Genomic DNA, 22,343 nt, shown 5'->3' on the forward strand with positions numbered 1-22,343 from the left:
AGAAAGTATTTAGAAAAATTGAATATTTGTATCAACACAGCTAAAATGTGGTTGCTAATGACCCTCGTGTTGAAACAACCTTAAAAATACAAATAAAAAAAAATAATTCTTTTAGTCTCATTCAAGTTGTAAAATGAATTCGCGTGTTGGTGAGAAATTGCTATTGGAGAACAAAGTCGGAAATGGAGAATTTGTCATTAAACTGTGCCGTTGTGTATCAGCGATATTAAAATTTCACAAACACACAGAGCCAAAAAATGCACTTTGCGTTTATTGATACACGAGAGAGTAAATGAAAACGCGAGGATCATTTGGTCCCGGTCGAAAGTTCATAAATGAATCGAAGCGCATGAATAATCGCGCGCGCTCGATGATGCGACCCTCTTTGTAACTCGTCGGGAAACTTTTCTGCACTTCAATTTGCAGTTTTCGTAGTTGCGCGATCGATCGGCTTCGCGATATCACACGAAGAGATATTACGGCCTTTGTTTCCGAGACCGCATTATTTCTTGTTCGCACAATGTTTTTCGTTTTTAAATTTTATAAAAAGAAACACGCACGCACGAAATACATCAAAACTTTTGTAATTTATGACAAAAATTGAAATTCAGAAAAAATATATTTCCGTGTTTTTTATGTATGTTCTCGTTTTCATACGTACTTTTACGGCAAAAAATTCTACGCAATAATTCTCGGGAGCACATGTAAGCTCGAAATTCTAATGTCAAATGTCAAACCTCCGTCAGATTTTATAGCTCGTTTACAAAGCAGCTTGTGTGCCCGCGTGCGAAAGCGCGCGTTTCGCGAAAGGAATAAATTACAGTTTACAAACTCATTTAAATGGACATCGGTGTAAAAATAAAAAACTGGCGTGTGTGCACTTCGTGAATTCGTGATGCATTCCAATTGCAGAAGCTTTCCAGTTGCGCCGTTGTATATGCAGTGACTATGAGAAGTTCCAGTACACAAAATTATTTCGCAAAAATTGTTTTTTTTAGCGCAACACTCATTGAGCGCTGACTGCATCATTCACAGAAACACGATAAAAAATTGTAATTACGTTTTGATGTAAAATTATACAAAATAAAGAATAGAATTACACAAAAAAAGAATATCCACGAACGGACAGGTCGGTTTTATGGATGGCGTTTGCTTCAGCTTATTACGATGCGCGTATGAAAGTAATATCGATCTTATCAGAGCGATAAAATTCAGCCACCCAAAATGTATATTTTCAATCCGCGTTCATTTCGTCGTACGATTAATTAACGAACGCGCGAATACGCGAGTATGAAGGACATCGTCGCGCAACATGTTTTCCGACTCATTAGCAACAAAGCGCGCGGATTTAAACTTGTTTCTCAAACGATAAAGTAACTCTTGCGGCTTTGTAACTCCGATAACGAGAGCCTGTGACTAATCGCTCACGAAAATTGTCACTTGACGCGTCACTTTACAATCGCGCCGCGATTTGTCAAGCGCATTGAAACGCGTCGTGAAACAAAAATTTAACGAAAGATTTTTAAAGGAAAACATCGATCTCTTGATGTAATTTTCATTGATCGCGATTATTATTACGCGACTTTGTCTCCGCTCGCAATCGCTCACGTCTTTCGCTTTGAAACTACGTGCTCCGAACATACGAGACTTGTATGCAACTTCGTCGTAACGAAGTTACGAGGCGCGAAATCTTGGTGAATCGACTCAACTGCGTCAAGAGAACGTACGTTCTTGTTGTAAGTATACAGTGTTAATATTGTATACAAAAGCTGACATATTCTCTCCGATTTTTGTGTGCGTATAATAACATGAAAACACAAATAAGATGATTATAAAACAATGTTTCTTTAAGTTTTCATTACACGTTTCTTTAAGTTTTATCACATTTCTGAGCAGCTTTTTATGTATAATTTTTCAGAATAACTTGCGATCAAAATAATTTCGCGTTTTGATTCGCTGTTTTATCGCAAAAACACAGAAATTAGGGACAAATTGCAACCGGAATTGATAAAAAAAAAGTACGTAATAGCTGTTCGCATTTTCCAAGATATTAAAATTTTTCGAAGATTATTTCCCTAAAAAAAGATAAGAACGCAATGCATCGCTATCAAGCATTTCACTCGAGAGTGGAAAAAGGATAAGAAGAACGGACGTGCATGAAACACACAGCACGCTTGTTCTTATCTCGAGACGGTGGCTAATGCAACGAAATAATGAATCAGGGGATTATCTACGCTTGTAGGGCGTGCCACGTGAGGGCCTGCGAGTTTTCAGTATTATCTTCGTCTCAAATACTTTCATCCTCCTCTTGTCTCTCTATTCCTTCGAGCACCTGAGCGTTTTGCTCGATAATCCGAGTGTCACTGTCGTGGCTAATCGCGGCGCGTATCGTAATGTATTAAAAGTGACGTGTTCACGTCTCGACAAGGAAAATGGAATAATACATGAGATGGTGCGACGAAATGAGATATATGAGGCTCGCGATGTGTCGCGCCGGTAGCAAAAGAAAAGCGAGTAGCTTTTGTCTTTTAGCAAATGTGCAATATTGTAAATAAGAAAAAAATATATAAATATTTGACTGTGCTGAAAATTCATCGATAAAATACATCGCGTGATTATTGTTTTTTTTTATCGTCAGTATAAAATAGTAAAAAAAATATATAATCAAATTTGTGCAAAATTTTTCTGTTTGTACATGTAGTTGGTGAGATTAATTTGTATTCAGTTGCTATATTGTTGTAATCGCGTAATTTTTTCAAAATACTTTTGAATATCTGTTGCTGAAAAAACACAATTTTATTTTAAATTAATTAAAAGATGGCGCGCGTGTGATGTATCATTCACATACCATTTGGAAAAAATTCACTTGAAATGCGATATGTTAATAGAAACGAATAAGATAACATGCACATATCAAAACTGCGAATGTACAAATATATATTCTAAAAAAATATATATTTATCCTAGTTTTAATTCAACAATGCGAACTATATTCTCCGTGTATATTTCTCAAATTTAAAATATGATCTTTTATAAATGGATTTTCCGTTGCTACAAAATTATTAAACCAATATCTATCTACGATAATTGATTACGAGTTAATTACGCATCTTTAATACGATATTCGTCGTACTACGTCATCATAACAAAGCGTTTTACTTTCTCAAAGTAACATCGACTCACCGGTGTAGTGTACGGTTGACAGGCCAGCCTGATGCCGTCGTGTCTCAGCTTCTCCTGCAGCAACATCCTCAGCTGCATTCTGGGTATCTTCACCAGCTCAGCCTTGCCCTCTTCGTACTCGTCCGCGAACTTGGTCAATTCCTGGCCACCGCTGGACGAGCTCGCGGTGGGTGACGCGCGTTGCGCCTCCTTGTCGCTGGGCGGCCGATCGGACGACGTTCTCGAAGATTTCGAGCTGACGTTGTCGCAGCTAACGTTATCGTTGTTCGCCTCCTCCAGTGTGAAGTACACGCTTGCGGCACCCTCCTCCCGCAGCGTCTTCACAGATTGCAGCAAACGAGCGCGGTGCTTCTGATTGAACACGCCGATCGCGTCGAGATCCGGATCGCCGATCTGCTTGCAGATCTCAAGGTCGTCGTAGCCGTTGTCGATGAACGACTCCGAGTATTGTCCGAGGTGGAGCGACCGCAGCCACTCGACCACGATGTTGCTCGCCATGGTCATCTCGGTTGATCTCCTTGTATGTTGCACGCGTGGGCTCGACTACGCCCCCGCTACGTTTGCTCTTTTCGTTCGGTTTCTGCTCTCCCTCTTTCTTACTTTGTCGTTTTCTCGTTTTGTTTTCTCCCCGTGGATCGTCCTTCGTCTTTTCTCACTGCAGGCAGACCGTTTGAAGATTCCGCGCGTCCTTATCCGTTGCACTTGGCAGCTACCATCTCGCGAGGCCGCCTTCCAGACGATGTAACGTTCATCGAGGCGTACGATTGTGTCGAGATTCAGTTGATTCGGTCGAATCAATGGAACTCGCGTTCTTTACCGTGACATCTTCCGACTGCAATATTAACGAAGGTTCCCGGTCACGGCGATTTGCGGCGGTCACGTTCGCCGTTTGACATGTACACCGCCGCCCGGCTCATTACGAGGTAATGGAATCGAACGCTCTGTCGTAATACTCGAAGTTCTCGTTCGTTCTTCCGCGTTTACCACGTTTTTCTTCCGCCCCTTCGAACAAATGCGAAGGCGGAGCGGGCACCGTGACGATCCGGAGGGTGAACGCCGGAACTCTCGTTCTACTTTTCGATAGACAAAGTACCAACACACGGAGAAAGATTCAGACAACTTCAGAGAAAAACGGTCGATTCTTTTAGTGTGGCACGGCCGCAAGCGTATCTCGATAAAATTCGACAAGCTCGCGTTCAAAGAACTTCTTTTCTTTCGCGCACTGTATTTTTCGACGTACTACAATTTTTTTTTTTTTTTTAACCGCGATCGACCGGTTATTCACGCGACGAACTCTTATTTCTGGTGTCAGAAACTTCGACGTACCTTGTTAAAGTTACCTCGTTCCGCCCCATCAGCAGCCACAGTGTCACAGAAGAGCTACCCGGAGTCTCCTCGGGATCCGACGATCAACGAGAAAATGACACGTAATTTCCGCTTTGCGTTATTGCGCGCACTACGTGCAAACCACGACGATCTTACCGTTTCGAGAAAGGTAATTTGTACGCGCTGGGATCACGTCGTCGATTCGAGCGATTCTCGTCGAAGAAGACACTCGCCGAAGCGAGCGATGATGTGATGGATCGATTGTCAAATCCGTAGAAGACATACGCGGATCTCACCGCGAAATCGATTATCGATTATCGATTGCGCGAAATGTGCAACAAAACTTAGCGAGCTCGGTTCGATTCAATAACCCGCGGTCGTTCGCTTTTCTCGGCGTGACCTTGAGAAACTTACGTCGAAATATTCTTGCGATCACTGTCACTCGATCCTTTAACCACGCGAGGAATCAGCAACCGTGGTTGTAAAAACGAACGAGAAGAATCTGCACTTGTAATAGAAAACGCGCGACGCGATCAAAAGAAAAAATCACGAGCCACGAAAAGAAAACCGCGCTCACTCATCGATGTCTCGCTGCAAAAGAACGTGACGCGGCGATTCCACCCGAAACGTCGGGTTCGGTGTTTTTCGGCGATCTTCGTGCGGTCACTCACGACGGCCCCGACTATTCCACGCGTTAAAGTTGTCTCTTTTTCGTCGAGCACGTATATAAAGTATGGAGGATCGAAAAAGATTGTCGTTTCGCTCGGAGTATTTTGTTTCAATATACTCACTGCGATCGTTCGCGACTTTTCGACAATTTAAAAAAAAGCGGCAAGATGAAACGACGAGAGGAAGTTCACTCAAGTGTCGCGCGGCTTCGCCGGCAAGTTCGCGTGCGGTTGGGAAAAAATAGCGGCTAAAATGATAACGGGGATTATGACGATGACCGGGGAAATCACGACGACAATTCGTGGGGAACAACGTGCCCGATGATCTTCGTCACGAGCTTACGTCGCTTCACAGTCAAAACGGGGAAGACATCTCGTCGTCGTCGTCGTCGTCGTCCGATGCTCGGCGAGACACGCGAAACGCAACACTACTGAACGAAACTACCGCGACGCGGCACACGGCTCGACTGACACGAGACACTCACCAGAGGGAGCGCCACTCTCCCTGCTCCGACATTTGGCCCCACTACCGTCGCGCCGGTTGTCTCGTTCTCTCCCCGTCGAGAGACTTCTTGATCCCCCACCGTTCGCGCAAACGTGCGATTTCCAGCTCGACGAGGGTGCCGAGGACGCTCATCGGACAAGGTAAGCTCGCAAGAAACTTTCCACGAATTTTCCGACGAAATTCGAGATGCCGGAATGTTACAGGCTCTCTCTTCGTTCTTAAGTCTCGAACGCGCGCAGCTCTGTATTCGCGTTTCAATTCTGTTACACAACATTTTCCCGGAGAGGGTAGATTTCATGTCTAAAAACAGTACACTTTGTTTTTAATATTTTTGTTGTTTTTATGAATTTTTTTGCGCAAATTCCGACTCTTTCACAAAGAAAAGATTCTGATTCTGATTAAAGGACGCGTTTTAATAAAGATAGTAATGAAATCCTTATCCCAATTAGTTTTTCTAATAAAACAGTATCGCAAAGTGCAAGAAAGAAAAGAAAGATTTCACGCCGATTTTTTTTATCTATTTTTCTCTCTACTTTCATAACGTTTACATTGCGTGATCGTTCGCAAGGCGCTGCGGTTGTTTGAAGGAGACTTAGTATCGATGACTATCTGCATGAATCGTAATCAGTGTCTTTGTCAGAATTGTGCATTTACAAATGAATGCCTCTACCGGCAATACAAATGCCGTTAACCCACGAGGCTAATAATGTGCAACACGCTGCCACTCAAACGGTCTTGGTATGTATGCGCTATTATATTACGCTCGAACGATATCGAGCCGCATTGGTTGCGGCGAACGCGACAGGATAGTTCGAGGGCCACTTCTTCCCTTTTTACCCCTCCGATCAAGAATCGAGTATCCTTGAAGGACGCGCAGTTTCCCTCATTGATACGTAAGTGTCGAGTATTTTTTTCCACCGAAAATTGAATAACATTCGAGAAATCGATCGAGTTAAAAATTATCAAATAAAAAACTTCTCTTTACAATTTTTTCGATTTCGAAGGTTGCGCATAATTTTTTTTTCCGCTACGCGTAGATGAAATTTTATCACGTGAAATTTTCTTTTTTTTTTTCGCGTCGAACAGCGACACCGCGAAAATCGATGGCGCGAGCACTACTCCGTAAAATCTCTATTAAATGACAATGCTAGTGGCGCGGAGCTCGCGCGAGCGATGATCACCGATATATGCGCGAGGTCCGAATTAATTGAATGATCGGCGTGGACGTACACCCCGTCCTGATATGACGGCAAAGCAGGGAGTGACAAGTAGCTCTCAATAACGTGATATGACATCGCGTGTCGTGGACAGGAAGGACCCTTTCAATGCAACCCTCGCTATTTCCTCGCTTTGGTCGAGTAATTTGCTTTCGGGAACAGAGGGATGAGATCGGAAGACGAGTCACCTGTCAATATATTAACTCGTTTCCGCAATACCGTGAATTATAATGAAACGGCAAAATAAAGCTTCTATCGTTCGTCGACTTTCACATACTGCGCGCGCGCCCACACACATACGCACACAGAGAGTGCGCGTTCCAAATAATTTATCATTGTATACCAAATTTCACCCGGTATTCGGATACTCTTGATTATGTAGAGTAAATGACGTTATATCGGGAATCTCTTTTTGGGTTCATTATTGATGTCAAGTGGCGTAATGGGCTCCATTAAAATATTCCGCGCTCAACGAAATTTCGCGCAACCGCGATATGTGGACACTCGGATGCATTATCATATTCCACGGATATTTTAATAGCCATCGGATGGCATGATCATCCCGTGTATAAAAAAAATATCTCCGAATTAATCTGAGTAAAACCGCGAAAACACTCCGATGTGTTAAATTTTGACGTATACTAGTGATTAAATCCCTTTGTAATTTATCTATGACTTTTCTTTCTTTCAATTCGCTATAGCAAATCCGCATTCGTGCAAATAACGCGTAAATCAAATCATTATCTTGGTCATTAACAGGTCATTAATTTCGCGAACAGGGGTGCGGAAGATTAACATTCCGACGATTGTCTGAATATGATAAAGCATGACCTCTCCGCGAACGACCACCGCATACAGAGCAGGATAAACGTAGGGTTCTGCCGCGGATTCTGGCTAGGTACTCGGCTTATCTATAATCGGTGCGTCGACAAAGCATGACGTTAGCAAGAATTCGTCGGCATATGTGTGGCGTTATAAAAGATCGCGTATTAAAGAAATTTTTAATGAGAAATTAGTATAAGATGATTAACGGGACTATTATATAGGATCTAGTAGGAATATTATTCGTGTGAAAATAACGTGCGTGGAAAATAATCCGTAGGACAATACGTTCTTGCAATTCATTCTCGTCTTGTTTACTGTTCTTTTTTTTGTTACCGAGATATATCATTTTTACGTCATCGGCACAATATTCGACGTCTGACTATATACCGATATAAATTCCGATCGATACTCCGGCCGGCTTTTAATCCTGTAATTTTATACGACTGCAGTCTCGCAGTGTTTACGAGTCCAGTAGACAGCGTGTTTACCGTATATTTTACCGTTTTGTGTTGTCAAAACAATCAATAAAAAGTGGCGTTTCCTGTTTTGCCGCAGGAGCTCTCAGCCTGCGACATCGCAACCGGAATTACAGCTACGCGTGCGCGCGTGGCGATCGACGTGTTGCGTTTGAAGAGTAAGAATGTTTGAAACTTCACACGAGTCGTTGCGGAATGGCCGAGAAACGATGATCGAAAATTGTCAACGTTATCTGTCGATTCGTTTGACCGCGACCGGGGAAGGAAACACGCTGCGAAATGTCATAAACAACCGGTCGTAAACAACGAGTTTTCGCGCTCCACGAATATATAAAAACCCGAACGAGCCAAGCTTAGGGAGCAAACGATCGTGTAGAAAAAACAACAGCAGCAACGGTACACGTGACTTTATAAGCGTTATACGTGCATATACATCAGCCGCGTTAACTGTCGATATAAAAATCCAAGAGAAAATATTCCAGCGCGGATCTTTTGCACGTCGGTTCGCTGTACGTGAGACGCTCGGTCACGCTATCGTAATTAAATAGACGAGGTTACTCGCGCATCGTATTTCAGGGAGTGATTCATCGTCGCTAGACGAGCCCTCCGTTTTTATCCTGTGTCATTAACGGTTTACGGCGCGCAACCGGCCCAGATTGCGCACGTCCGACGACAACGCAGGCATTGTGGCAACAATTTTTCGACTCCGTTCTGCTACATTACGCGACTCTCGCGTCGTTCCGAATCCCGGACGGAGCGCGCCGCGCGCGTTGCGATTTATCGTCCCGCCGATATATTTCACCCCAAAAAAGAGTCCCGACGGCAGCGCACCGTCCGTTTTTCGTAGCCCCTTTTCCCTTCTCCCACGCGAATAATTTCGTGACATTTATCGTTCGAGGCAATACGCTCGTAAACACAGGGCGAATACGAAGCGCACTGTTCCGTATGTATCTCTACGATGCTTGCAGCCCGTAAAAGCGCGGCTTTCGTGAAGGAAAGGAAATTTCGCGAGGACAACGCTTGGCGACGGATCGTAAACGAGCGGGCAGTAAATGATAATGATAGCTGGGACCGCGTTTCTCCGCATTTCTATGAAAACGTTACTCACTGCGAATATCTCGGCGCAGTCCCGGTAACACGAGACTAATTTCTGTTTTTCCCCCCGGTGCGCGCCTTACGTAGCGCGAGAGAATAAGGGAGAGGGGACCGAGAGATGCCTTGGAATCTGCGTAATTAAGCGAGGGTCTCGCGAATAAATTTACATCGTCTGTAAATCTTTCACATTAGATAAATGCTCACAATTAGCCTCGCTCGCCTGCCGTTGCGATCCGAAAGGGGCATTTCGGATTTCGCGAAGGCTGTGTCCCGTTTTGGTAATTAAATAATGTTGCAGCTGTTATAATTGTGTGCGCGCGCGCGAACAAGAGAATAGTTCTTTTATTTTAATCGCGCGTGTTTGCAATTTATTTATATTGATTATTTCTTCGTTAATTATCGCTTCGACTGTACATGCGCACTGATTATTAACTTTGAATTGACAAATTCTATAGATAAACTAGGTCGGTCAATTCGATAAATTTCTGTGTGAAGTTGTTTCCCTGTATGAACTATTTACGATGTTTACGTGAAATTATTTTCAAGCTGAAAAGCATAAAACTTTTTTAAAAAATTTCGAAACCACTATAGATAATATCTTTGTTATGTAATAAAACATGTAGGAATTTATTTTTTAAATAAAACAGGTGTCACAGTTGCAATAAATTGAATGTGTGTGTGTCTGTGCATTGCAGGAAGTCCGCGGTGTCTTGGTACCGAGCTACTTTGCTGAGAACGGACTTCGGAGTGATATCAGCGATGGCGGTTTAACGACACCGTAACCCCGGTCGTAGATGGAAGGAATGCGCCTCAATTCTGGACCGGATGCATAAATGGGCCGTCCTTGTGCCCGGAAAAGCTCGGAGTTAATTCAGCGACCCAGTGAAAGTCGTAAAATAGTGCGTGACTGCCGATTTTCCAGCACGGGGAAAGATGAGGAAGCGCATATACATACGTATGTAGGTAAGTATGCACATACAAATATGTTTCCCGAGAACATGTGGAGCTTTTTGGAGGAACGTGCGTGCGCATAGTATACGGTATTTGCACGCGCTCTTGTATACAGGACGTCTCAAGTATAACACGTTTTAATCTCGCATTTCTCTCTATTTCAATTTATTCATTTCTTAAATAAAATGATAAATTGTTAGTTTATTATGATAATCTCCTTTGATAATCTCCTAATTTTTCCGTATTTTTCTATTTAGTATAAGTCTCGGTAATCAAATTCGATAATCAAATGTTTGGTTCCAAAACCATAGCTTTAGTAAACGACGATGAAACTTTTCTTTCTTTTTATATTTTAGATTTTCTTGTTTAAATCTTCAACAAACCATAGAAAAAAAGAAATTTATGAATTTGCACTTGAACTACCGCTATGTTTCTGAGATTCCTCTTTAAGTTCTATTATGATTATTTGAGTTATCCTATATACCTAAGGGGTCGATCCAAGTAGTTTACCTTAAATTCAGTGGATTCTGCCGTGAGCAAAGCACGTACGTCTTCTACGACTACAGATACCATTACGAAGATGACGGCAGGCAACTGAAAAAAGTACGCCGTTATCCGGTGGTTTTTCTACGCGAGACGAAAAGAGAAGTGTGTTTTTCTCTCTCCAAACACACAAATAGAATACTGTTATATATTTCTGCGCGTAAACTCGAGATATAAAAATTGTTTTCATTATTTTGCAAATGTCGACAATCGGCAACAAAAATAAAAAAAAAAAAAGGGTACCGATAAAATTATACCGATGAGATTGCGTTTCTTGCCGACCTTTTCGATATATCTATATTTTCTCGATCGTTCAGACGTAAAAGCAAGTTACGAAACGGGGAGGGAATCAAGTATAAAGCCGAGATCACAGCCGGAGGCGGTGCGAAACGGTTATGTGGTTGTCGAGTCTGCTAAAGCACAAGGTCAAAGTTTCGGCAATTTGGGATGCGATGCGGGTAAGGAGGTATAGCAACTTTAATCACTTTCGAATCGGGGTAAATCTACTCTCGCGTATATATATATCTCGAACCCGCAGGATCATATCGCGTGTATAGTTATTGCTTTATGAGAAGATTTTAGATATAGATATATATATGATATATACATGTAAGAGAGAGGGTATATCGTGGGAAAAAATCAAAAAGGAGAGAAAACGATCGAATTAACCAGACAGTTGACAATTTATTTTTCTACGAGCTATAACAGTTCACACAGCTTTTTACACTTTTGCGCTTACGAGTATAATTTTCTTCGCAAATCGATTTATTATCTAAACTTGTGAATTAAGCGTGATTAAAGCGAGACGATTTCTGTGGTTAACATTTTCATGAATGAAATTGTGATGTATATAAATGCGCACAAATATTCCTCTCCGCGTTTGATTGTATCATTCCGTTTGGAATACGACTAAGACTCGAGAACGTTTTGCAAGCGAGATATATCTTCAAAGAATTATTAGCAATCTTCTTTTCTATCTGTGCCGGATTACCATAACAGGAAGTATTGAATAAATTCTCGTATTTCTTATCTCCATCGCGCGCTCGCTCGTTCACTTCGCATGATTATTCATCTCTTTCCTCGGACCTTAGCGCGTCGTGTTACTTTCACGCCTTCAAAATGCATCATCCCTCCTTCCTTCTCCGTTCCCTTGTAGTCATTCTTGTCGAAAGCGCGAAAGTAAATGCTGATATATACGTCATTTCTCTCGATCTCTTTCATTTCGCTACGGTTTTCGGCGGAATTTTAATCGGGGTCACAACGATTCTCCTCGCAAACTCTTTGTGTATATGTGTGTGTGCGAGTCCATAAATATCAAGTGAAACGCAGGATAAATGGGTGTGGCGTGACTCGGAGCCGGCCAGTTGCTGTGCGAGATTTCGAAAACGGTAGATGTATCGCATCGGCGTGCGCGGATCGAAACGTCGCACGCGATAGATGTCTTCTTCGGGATGCTCAGCTTAGAGGAATTTTTTCGCCGGTATTGGATACGAGTATCCCTCGCTCGAGGGCTCGAGGTGAAGCTCTGCACCCCCGTGGCCGATAACATTATTAGCGGGATCGTTCACCGCCGAACTGAGGCCGCCGAGCACAGAGAATTCAATGTTTCCGCTTTCCAGTAAAGCACCACTACTAGCTCCTCCGATTTCAATTGATTGGGGTGGGGTGAACGCGACGGCGGGACCGATCGGCAGAGAGTGACTCGGTTCAGGGAAAGATTGGACTGAGACCGGAGCTGGAGAGTGAACCGCCACGGAAACAGGGTGCGGAACTGGAACCGGATGTGGCACGGGATGAGGCACGTGCACGGGCTGTGGAACTGGTACTGGAACTGGGCGCGGAACGGTGATCGGGATAGCCTTGGTGACGACGACCGGGTATGGTTGAGGTACTGGTACGGGGACCGGACGTTTTACTTCGACGGGTACGGGATGTGGCACCGGCACGGGAACTTTGCGCGTCACGGGAACGGGATGGGGCACGGGATACGGAACTGGTACCACGCGATTCACGATCTGTTTGTGAATGTGGTGCACGGGCTTGTATCCGAGGCCGAAACTTGACGCGTACACTCCTTGACCTTGCAAATATTCACCGTATCCGTGACCGTGCAAATATTCACCGTATCCGTGACCGTATCCATGACCGTATCCATGACCGTATCCATGACCGTATCCATGATGCACAATTTCGCCGTGGCTAATGGGAATACTCGGTCCATGATGCGCAAAACTGCCAGATCCTCCGGTGTAGACCGAATTGTGTAAAACGCCACGTTTTTCATGTTTTCTTTCTGGCGTTTCCGCGACGACGGCGGAGATGACTAACACTACAATCTGATAACAAATAGAAATAACTTAATAATTGTTATCAAAGAAAAAACTAACGTTTCTTTATATATAAATATAATATAAAAAATATACTGATACATAAAATATCATATGTATATTACGCTAAGTTTTAATTAAGTTAAAATTTGGGAAAAATTAAAAATCTTTTATTTTTAACTCGATATTATACTTGCTTTCGTCACGACAAAATAATAAAATGTTTTGTCTTGTGAAAAGTCGTGGAATTAAAATTTTCAAACACTTTTTGAACTTTCGACAAAAAGTCGTGGTACTTACGAGAAGTGACTTCATGGTTGTACCCGCCATGAGGAGATGAGTCTGAATGTGGTTGATATCATCCATTCGACGGTTTTTATACGGCGACGCCGGTCGGCACAACTACTTTCACTAGATATGCGCGGTAACACGCCCTCTGATCTGGACCCATCACGTTCTAAAATCTACCGAAAACTCTTTTGTAGTGACGCAACTGACTACAGTGAAGAAGATGCTCGGACAGATTGGTGAAAAGAACGCTCATAAATGTGACACCGTTCGATGTATCGCAAAATTGTATAACAAATTTATTCATTCAACAGGTTTGCGGTCGCGGTTATATTTATGATAATAAAGTTCACGTGATTTACATTTTTATGTGAAACAGGTGTGGTGAAATCACACGGAGTCACAAACGTGTCCGCAAAAATCAGATTAGTATTTTGTACGTAAACTAAAATTAAAATATCGTTGTTGTTGTTGTTTGTTATCCGTGATGCAGGTTGAAGAGGATTTATCGTTTTTCACGGGCGGATCGTCATAGGAAGTTTCGTTAATTGGACTGCACTTGCAGAGTCGCTGTCGCGTAAACAATATTTTTTTCCGGTATCTGGAAATGTCATTTCCACGTATAACACGATTGTTTTCAACGTCCGGCGTATAACAGTTTATACATACTCGCAGAATGCAAATATGCTTCGTCACAAGCGTGCGCGCTTCGCATATTATACAAACTTATCAACTGTTGTATTTTTAGTAGAAAAGATTATAAATACACAATAAGTACATAAATACGAAAATCCGTTAAATCTTCAATTACACAAATAAAACTGCAGTAACAAAGTTTAGATATTTATTCCACTCTGTTCTAGAATGTGTTTGTTTTGACACATTTTTGTATAAACACGTAATTCATCGTTACGTCGTTTCACGATGCACATTCAGAATTATAAAACGTATGATGCAATATCGTTGACATAAAAATCTTATAAATGCATGAAAAGAGGTAGGTCTCTTTAAGTCTATTATTTCGAAGAAACGTAACAAACTGCGCGTGACATGAATTTCTTTTGCGATATACGGATGTGAAATCTGCGACACAAAAAAAAAGACACAAGTTACCTAACGTTATATATGTAACAGCAGGTTAATATCGTTTTAGTCGCTTTATTTGTCGCGGTCAACCTGGTATAATTGCCCTTTTACTTACAATTTAGACGTCGGCGGCGCGCTAGAGAGTCCGACGATAAATCGGTAACCATACGGCGACAATTAGCAACGTCTCGTTGAGTGCGTTGTGAGAACCGAGCGCCATTTCGCAGTCGTAGTCCTAATTTCCTTACTTGCGAATTTAATTGGACTCAACGCGCGCAACGATCCAATATATCTCGCGGAGTGTGCATAGTTTGAGCATAAATGAATATTATTACGACTGATGACACATTGTTCCTCATTTATGATCGCGCAACTTCTCTTTGAGAGAGATTAAAAAACAAGCGTGTAAATAGTCGCGACGAACATTTCGGCTATCACAAATAAATAAAAGAAAAACGAACGAGAAAATCCGACTTCGTTTTTTGCAAAACTTGTTGTAATTTATTATTTAGTTAGTCGCAAAACGGCGTTATACAAACGTCAATGTACTAGGAAGGGAAGAAAGATCAATGTAAACACAAGGAAACAAGGTTTGTTTGAGAATAAACTAACGAGATTTTAACGATTTAGATTCGCGCTTGTGCGCACGGGGCGCATTTATAATTGCTTGCCGAACAGCTCTCTCATAATTAGCAGTTTTCCAAAGGATTTTCCCGGGCGCGAGAGTCCCGTTCGCGGGCGCTGCTAAGATTTATTTGCGTCATCCTTTTTATTCGTAGTGTTCGCGCGCGCACGCACGGAGCTGCTGCGCCGCCGCGCGTCGAGAAAAAGAGCAGAAAGTAAATGGAGACATATTCCTGTAGAAAAGCGCGGCGCGAAGCACGGTCGATGCAAGAGCGGGAGCTAATGTCAGAGATTAGAGGTAATCCGTTCTCGCTGGCAATCGTCGACGAGAGGATCCACCTCGTTCGCAACCGGGCGTTAGCTTCGATCTAGATACTGCAGGCGCTGTCGCAGTAGCGTTCGCCCGTCCCGTCGCTCTTTCCCTCCTTTTCTCTCTGTCCCTTTTCTTCGCCCGGTAGATACATTAGAAGGAATTACGGAGAGCGCGTTTCGAGTGACGCGGGCATTAAGACTGCGCGAGACACGGTACCGGCGGTAATTACACTAATTACAGAGTCGTTAGGATTCTTTATAAATGCTGCGCGCCTTTGTTGCTTTCCGCTTTGTTTTTTTTTTCTTCTTCTTTCTTGCGAACGCTTCCGCGAGAGCTTCGCGACCGCGAAAGAAACGTGCGCGCCGTGCCGCCGACAGCTTTATGGAAAATTTTGTGGTTTCCCTGCCCTTGTTTCCCTCGACCAAACAAGTTCCCGTTTGCATTTACCCCCCGTGCTACTTGGATGTTAATATATGCATTGCTGAGGGTTGCGTGGAATTTTGCGCTCTTTCTTTTTGCATTAATTGTTTGCGAACTCGCAATTTCTTACGCGCTTGTGTGTCAAGCTGTTGAAAGTAAATTTACAATTATTCAATACTAGAAATTAAATTGTTTCTCTATTGTAAGAAAATGTTTTGTATTTTTGTGTGCGTAAGGTTTTTAGTAAAAGGTTTTATATCGGAATTTAGAAATACCGTATATAGTTTGAAAAAAAATTTTGCCGAACAGGTATTTCCAAATTCGGTGAAAAAAAGACCATCGCGATTTTTTAGGTAAAACTTTATATGTTATTTTGTGTAAAAACGCGAGGAGGTCGTTGAACGCCAAAATTGGATCTTTCTCATTTAAATTGAAATCTCGTGGACACATCACGAACTTTCGTATTTCTCTACTTTCACTAAACCAGTTTTATCGAGCAAATAGAAAATATGCATTTGCTTGTGAACTCTCTTCTAGCCGATTTCGTTTTACCATACACATGAATAATAAATAGATTTTAGTATAATTAACACACACGTATAACGACACAGCGAAATCAGCTGTCGTTTACAAAATTTAAAACGGTCGTAAAGTCACGATTTTGCTTGTATAAATATTACATCATTTTCATAATTAAATGTGTGAACTGTAAAATAATAAAAAATTGGAATTTTCATATAGAAGTAAATTTCCGAATTTACGACGCACGTGCAAACGTAATGATTGTCAAATAGATGCTTGCATCAATCAAGATGTTTGCAAATTCGCGTTATCGCAAGTTGCACTTCATAAATCAGGAGCGATTACGCGACAAAATATTGCGCGATGCTCCGGTGAATGTCTTGACATGTTTACATTCGTCGGGAATAACGTACTTTTGTGCGCGCTCACAAAGGGAAGTTCGTAAACCTCTTTCGCGGATTCGCACGTCGACATTGTTTTACGACGCTCGGGATGGTAAAGACGACGACGACGAGACGAAGAACGACAGACGTCGTCGCGCTGAATGGCGCGAGTGCTCGACGCGGGAAAAGTTGACGGTAAGAACTCGATTCCGCAACCACCGCTCGAAATAAAAACTTTTCACGCCGACTTTTTCCGCGATGGATCTCGTTGTCGGCGCGGCGCATTCGACGTTTTCGCGCGATCCCGACGTTCCGCGCAAATTGCAACCGCCGACAATCAAACTTATCCGCCAGTGCGAGACACCGTAAAACGACGGAGAGGCCCGTAACTTCGCGCACCCCCGTCGAGTCCGTTTCTCGCGGCGAAACGATTTCCGCGACGAATTTTTAAGAACTCTCGGACAAGACGGGGTTTGTCGTTTCTGGAAATTTGAAAGTAGTTTCGTGCTGCTATTATTTGTTCTTAAAGTGTATACTGTGACTCCTGCATGAATCGTGAACGCGACAGTAAAACTAGGTGTAATACTTTGCAGTGAAAACAAAAGTTTATTGGATTTTCTGAACTGCGAATATGAAGTTAACATATACGATTGTCTTACTCCGCAAAAAGAAAATTTTTTGTAGACGGGAGAGTGACTTAAGAAAATGTTATCTTCGACGATGCGTCGCTGCGATCAAAAGTTTCGGAAAGTCTCTGTGTGCAACTGTATGTATATCGTTTATGTACACGAGGAAATACGGCGCCAGTCGAGCGATTTGCGGCGTGAGCGTTCGTGAAATATTTCGCGTTGCTTTTTATCGAATGCGTTTCGCAAATCGAATTTACCGTGGAACAAGCGACGAGTTTTCGTAAATTACCGACAACTCTCGGAATTGTTTCATAACCGAAATGAATTCTAAGACGCTATTGGAAAAGGATGCAGGCTCTGCAAAGGCGATGCGAACTCGCATCGGCTGGTAATCGTATTAAAAGGGGTGAAGCACCTAAGATCGAAACTTTCGCGAGCGAGGTAACGCGTAAAAGAGCCGTGGGAGAGAGAGAGAGAGAGGGATATAGTAGAGGATGAGTCAAGCGGTAAAAGAGGGACCCGCGAAGAGGAGACAGAAAGAGAAGGATGAAGGGAGAAAATAATGGGGGAGAGAGCCTCGACAAGAGAGCGACAGACTCGCTTTGAGTCCGCCCTGAGGACTTCTTTCAGGAATTTTGTCGCGGCGGAGCCGCCCGTCGTTTTATCCGTCGTGACTAACGGAGCGTTAATCCTCGAAACGAATCGCTAAAAAACAGTTTATTTTACGTCGCGCGGGAAAGCTCTGCTCCCTTCGATATTCTTTTACAAACGAGACTATCGGCCGATACTTGGTAAAAAGAAAGAAACGAAAAAATGTCTCGGAGGCGGATATTGATTCTTTAATCGTCCAAATCGGAAGAGAAATATTCCTTCTCGAATAATATTTCCGTAATATCTCTCTTGGTAATGCACACGGCTGATAAAATGGAAGTACCAACCTGATTCATTCAATTTGAGAAAGGCTCAGCTTAACACAGATATTGCGGAAGAAATATATTTTAGAGCCGGCTTTTAGCGACGTATAATTTCAAGAAATATACGAGTATAAATTGCTATAATCGCAGATGCAAATTGGCGATGTACTATATATATGTATACACACGCGCGGAAATCAGATGCCACAGTTTATTATTTCGATGTGCGAACATATGTATTTTAAAATCTTTAGCAGCGTATATACCCGGCTAGAAATTGGATCCGGCAAACCTGACGTATTATGTGGCCCTGATCAGGGAGCATTCCGGTATGTCCTATTTAGGAATCCCTGATGCTGGCCTGATTAGGGAAAACTTAGGCATGCCCTACCAAGATATAGCCCGACTTGAATCTGATCAGGGAACGCGCAGGCACGCCCTACTAAGGAACGCCTGACTTGTCCCTTACTAAGGAATGCCTGAATTTCGCCCTATTAAGGAAAGTCCGACTTGCACCTGATCATGGAACGCGCAGGCACGCCCTACTAAGGAACGCCTGACTTGTGCCCTACTAAGGAATGCCTGAATTTCGCCCTATTAAGAAAAGCCCGATTTGCACTTGATCAGGGAACGCGCAGGCACGCCCTACTAAGGAACGCCTGACTTGTGCCCTACTAAGGAATGTCTGAATTTCGCCTATTATGGAAAGCCTGATTTACGCCTGATCAGGGAATACGCACGCAAGCCCTACTAAGGAATGCCGGATTTGCGCCAGACTAGGCTAGATTAAGGCATACCTTATGTGCTTGTAATTCATATTTTTACACTTATATGATTAATTGTTCAAATTGAAATTTTAATTCGTAAATTTATACAGAATGTTACTCTTGCATCACATATATGAAAATACTCATCTTCCTTTCCCAACTAAATTAAAAATTACATTGCGAAAAAAAAAATCTTGGTGGCCGAATTGGAAAAGGCGATCGCACGGAAGCGGGAGATTCCAGGTTCGACTCCTGGCCGAGGTGTTTTTTTCGCAATATTTCTAAATTAGTTGGGAAGAAAAAATGGATATTCTCATGTATATGTGATGCAAGTATAGCATATCCTATATAAATTTACAAATTGAAATTTCAATTCGAAATATAAAGTGTAAAAATTTTACACTTCTAAAAAAATATAAATATATATTTATATATATATTTATTCCGCATAACATCGAGCGCATTGGCTTGTATCATCTGTTAAATTTCTCGGTTAGTTATATAAAAATATTTGTATTATTTACCGATTAAATTAAATTTAACATTTTCAGTGAAAACCTTGACTATATTTATTTAGGTTAAAAAAAAGTAAAAATAAAAAAAAATAAAAAAAAAATAGTTAATTAACATTTTGAATATAATATTTTATATCTGTTTCATAATCTATGTATTGATTACATAACATACACATTATACATATATATTTTGTAATATTTTTAACGTTGTAAATTGTCAGTTTTAATATAGTATAGGTTTTACTTTCAAGATATTTAAACATTTTGATTTAAAATTGAAGAATTTTATTCGAATGCAAGATGAAATATTTATAATTCCGAAATAGTTTATTCTAGAAAGAAGTATACGCTCACACATCCCGTGTTGTCATCATGGAAACACTATTTATTTGTAATTGTGTTTTGTTTCGCTAAAAACTAAAACGTTCTTGGACGAAACAAGCAAATTGCGTTTTTAGTCGAGTTTGACTTTCTTCTTAAAAAGATATATAAGGTTTATAATTGTAATTAATCATGGAAAGTAAAAGAAGAAAACAAGAATTAACACGGCGAAGAGTAGATAGACATCGTAAAGTTCGCCGCCAAATTGATGTAGAAAAATTTCTTAATATTGCAGGTATGCAATAAAAATGTAATTTTATTTTAATTTATTTAAAATCGCGTAAATAAAAATCAGTATTACAGCTCTTCTATTAATATACTTTACATAGATATATAGATATCATATATGTAATACTACTATATTGCTAGCTGAAACGCTGCCGAAAATATTATTGGACAGATATACGATATCGCATATAAAATCTAATAAAATTGTATATTTACATTTGTGTCATTCGTGTGTAGAATAAAAACATTTGGAAGTCAATTTTTCTATTATTTATATATTTTTTCTTATTATAATATTAATTCAGTAAATTTTAATATTATAACCAAACTTTTTATATTAACCTCTATTGCCTCTATACGTCAATACATATGCGCATATACGTTCAAAGCACTTTACATCTATACATATATACATATATTGTATTTTCTATCTCGTTTTCTCAGTCTGCATACCGCAAATTAGAAAGATACATTGATGATTAGCAATCTATAGTAATATTATAGTAATATTACATATATGACAGATATGTTTTTAGCATATGTTTTAATTATATTTCTGTTTGAGATTGAGAACCAATTATACTGCAGACACTCATTTATACACATATACAAGAAAAAAGAATTATTTAAATATATAAAAACAAATAATTTTTTTCGACAGATAATGCAATTTCGCCGAGGTTAATAGAACAAGAGAGTTTACAAATGAACATTAGGACTATTGCGAATGAAAATGCATTACCGGAACAGGAGAATAATAATTTAGAAAGAAATAATACAGACGGAGAGCTTGAACAGTCATTCACTGAGTTTGAAGAATTAAATGACGTATTCGAGGATGAAGTCGAAAGCATTGAAGATAATTATGTAAGCCCTAACGACGAAACTAATATCGATGAAGTAAACGATTTCGACTATAGTTCGTTAAGTGACGATGAAGAATTTGACGAAATTGTGCAACTTCGAGAGTGGGCGATTAAGTCGAATATCCCGCACACAAAATTAGATTCACTACTTCAAATTCTTCAAAAAAGATTACTTCCACATTTACCTGCAACTGCAAAAACATTTCTAAAAACAAAATCTGCTGAATATAATATTATAAAATTTAATGATAATAACGGATGTAATGTAGGAGAATTTGTATACTTTGGTATCGCCAAACATCTTGAAGTAACCGTCAATTCTGAATTACATAAAACCGAGATTTTATATCTAAAAATAAACATTGATGGTCTTCCTCTGTATAATTCAAGCTTGCAACAGTTCTGGCCAATATTAGGACAAGTACATTTTGTACCAGAAATATACAAACCGTTTCCGATAGCTGTATATGCAGGAAAACAAAAACCTAATGATTTGATCGCGTATTTTGATAAATTTATTGTTGAAATAAATGAATTACTGCTTAATGGCATAGTAATAGATGGGAAATTATTTAAAGTTTGTATCATGTGTTTTGTGTGCGACAGGCCTGCCCGATCATTTATTAAGTGTATAAAAAGTCATGGGGGGTTTTATGCATGTGAGCGATGCGACGTGCGCGGAACACGATATGAAAAAAGAACAATTTATAGCAACATTTGCAAGGAAAGAACTGACCAATCTTTCAGAGAAAAACAAAACTCTGAACACCATACTGGATTATCACCTTTGACACTTATAAATCCGAAAATTGATATGATATGTCACTTTGTTTTAGATTTTATGCATCTTTGCTGCTTAGGCATAATGAAAAAAATGCTTATGGAGTTTTGGTTGAAGGGAAATTTGTCAACAAAATTAAGTTATAATAATAAAATGCATCTTTCGGAACGATTAATGCAACTAAATTCTCAAATATCTGCAGATTTTCAACGTTCTACCCGATCTGTATTTGAAGTTGCAAAATGGAAAGCAACTGAGTTTAGATTTTTCTTATTATATTGTGGTCCAATAGTTCTAAAAAACATTTTACCAAAAAAATTATATAATCATTTTCTTTTATTTCACGTTGCTTGCAGAATATTATGCTCAAATAACTTAGCTTTAAAATTCAATACTCAAGCTAAAAAATATTTACAACATTTTGTCCAGTTAGCTAGATACTATTATGGAAAACAATGTCAAATAATGAATATGCATTACCTTACCCATCTAGCAGATGATGTGCAAAAT

General features: G+C 40.6%; 2 protein-coding genes across 2 annotated transcripts in view; both read right to left on the minus strand.

The window, feature by feature from the left end:
- Nucleotides 1-5,633, minus strand: part of LOC109857801 — a 285,853-nt gene extending 280,220 nt beyond the window's left edge. Inside the window, exons 1-2 of the mRNA XM_020434502.1 lie at nt 3,439-5,633; nt 3,184-3,291 (exon numbers count right to left, since the gene is read on the minus strand). Of these exons, the coding sequence (XP_020290091.1) occupies nt 3,184-3,291; nt 3,439-3,687 (357 nt within the window). The 5' untranslated portion in view covers nt 3,688-5,633. The remainder of the gene's footprint in view (nt 1-3,183; nt 3,292-3,438) is intronic.
- Nucleotides 5,634-11,453: 5,820 nt separating this feature from the next.
- LOC109857802 (proline-rich protein 3-like) lies at nt 11,454-13,505 on the minus strand. The gene is made up of 2 exons (XM_020434503.1): nt 13,417-13,505; nt 11,454-13,125 (listed from the first exon to the last, which is right to left on the minus strand). The coding sequence occupies exons 1-2, from the start codon at nt 13,480-13,482 to the stop codon at nt 12,250-12,252; spliced, it is 942 nt and encodes a 313-aa protein (XP_020290092.1). The 5' UTR covers nt 13,483-13,505; the 3' UTR covers nt 11,454-12,249.
- Between the last annotated feature and the right edge of the window lie 8,838 nt (nt 13,506-22,343).

Source organism: Pseudomyrmex gracilis, unplaced genomic scaffold, assembly GCF_002006095.1.
Source record: "Pseudomyrmex gracilis isolate BER0280 unplaced genomic scaffold, ASM200609v1 scaffold_173, whole genome shotgun sequence".
NCBI classification, from domain to species: Eukaryota; Metazoa; Arthropoda; class Insecta; order Hymenoptera; family Formicidae; genus Pseudomyrmex; species Pseudomyrmex gracilis.

Bases quoted from the DNA above. Each gene is read 5' to 3' on its own strand.
- LOC109857802 (XM_020434503.1), bottom strand. From the start codon at position 13,482: ATGGATGATATCAACCACATTCAGACTCATCTCCTCATGGCGGGTACA. The intron at 13,126-13,416 runs GTAAGTACCACG...ATTTGTTATCAG, and splicing joins CAACCATGAAGTCACTTCTC to ATTGTAGTGTTAGTCATCTC.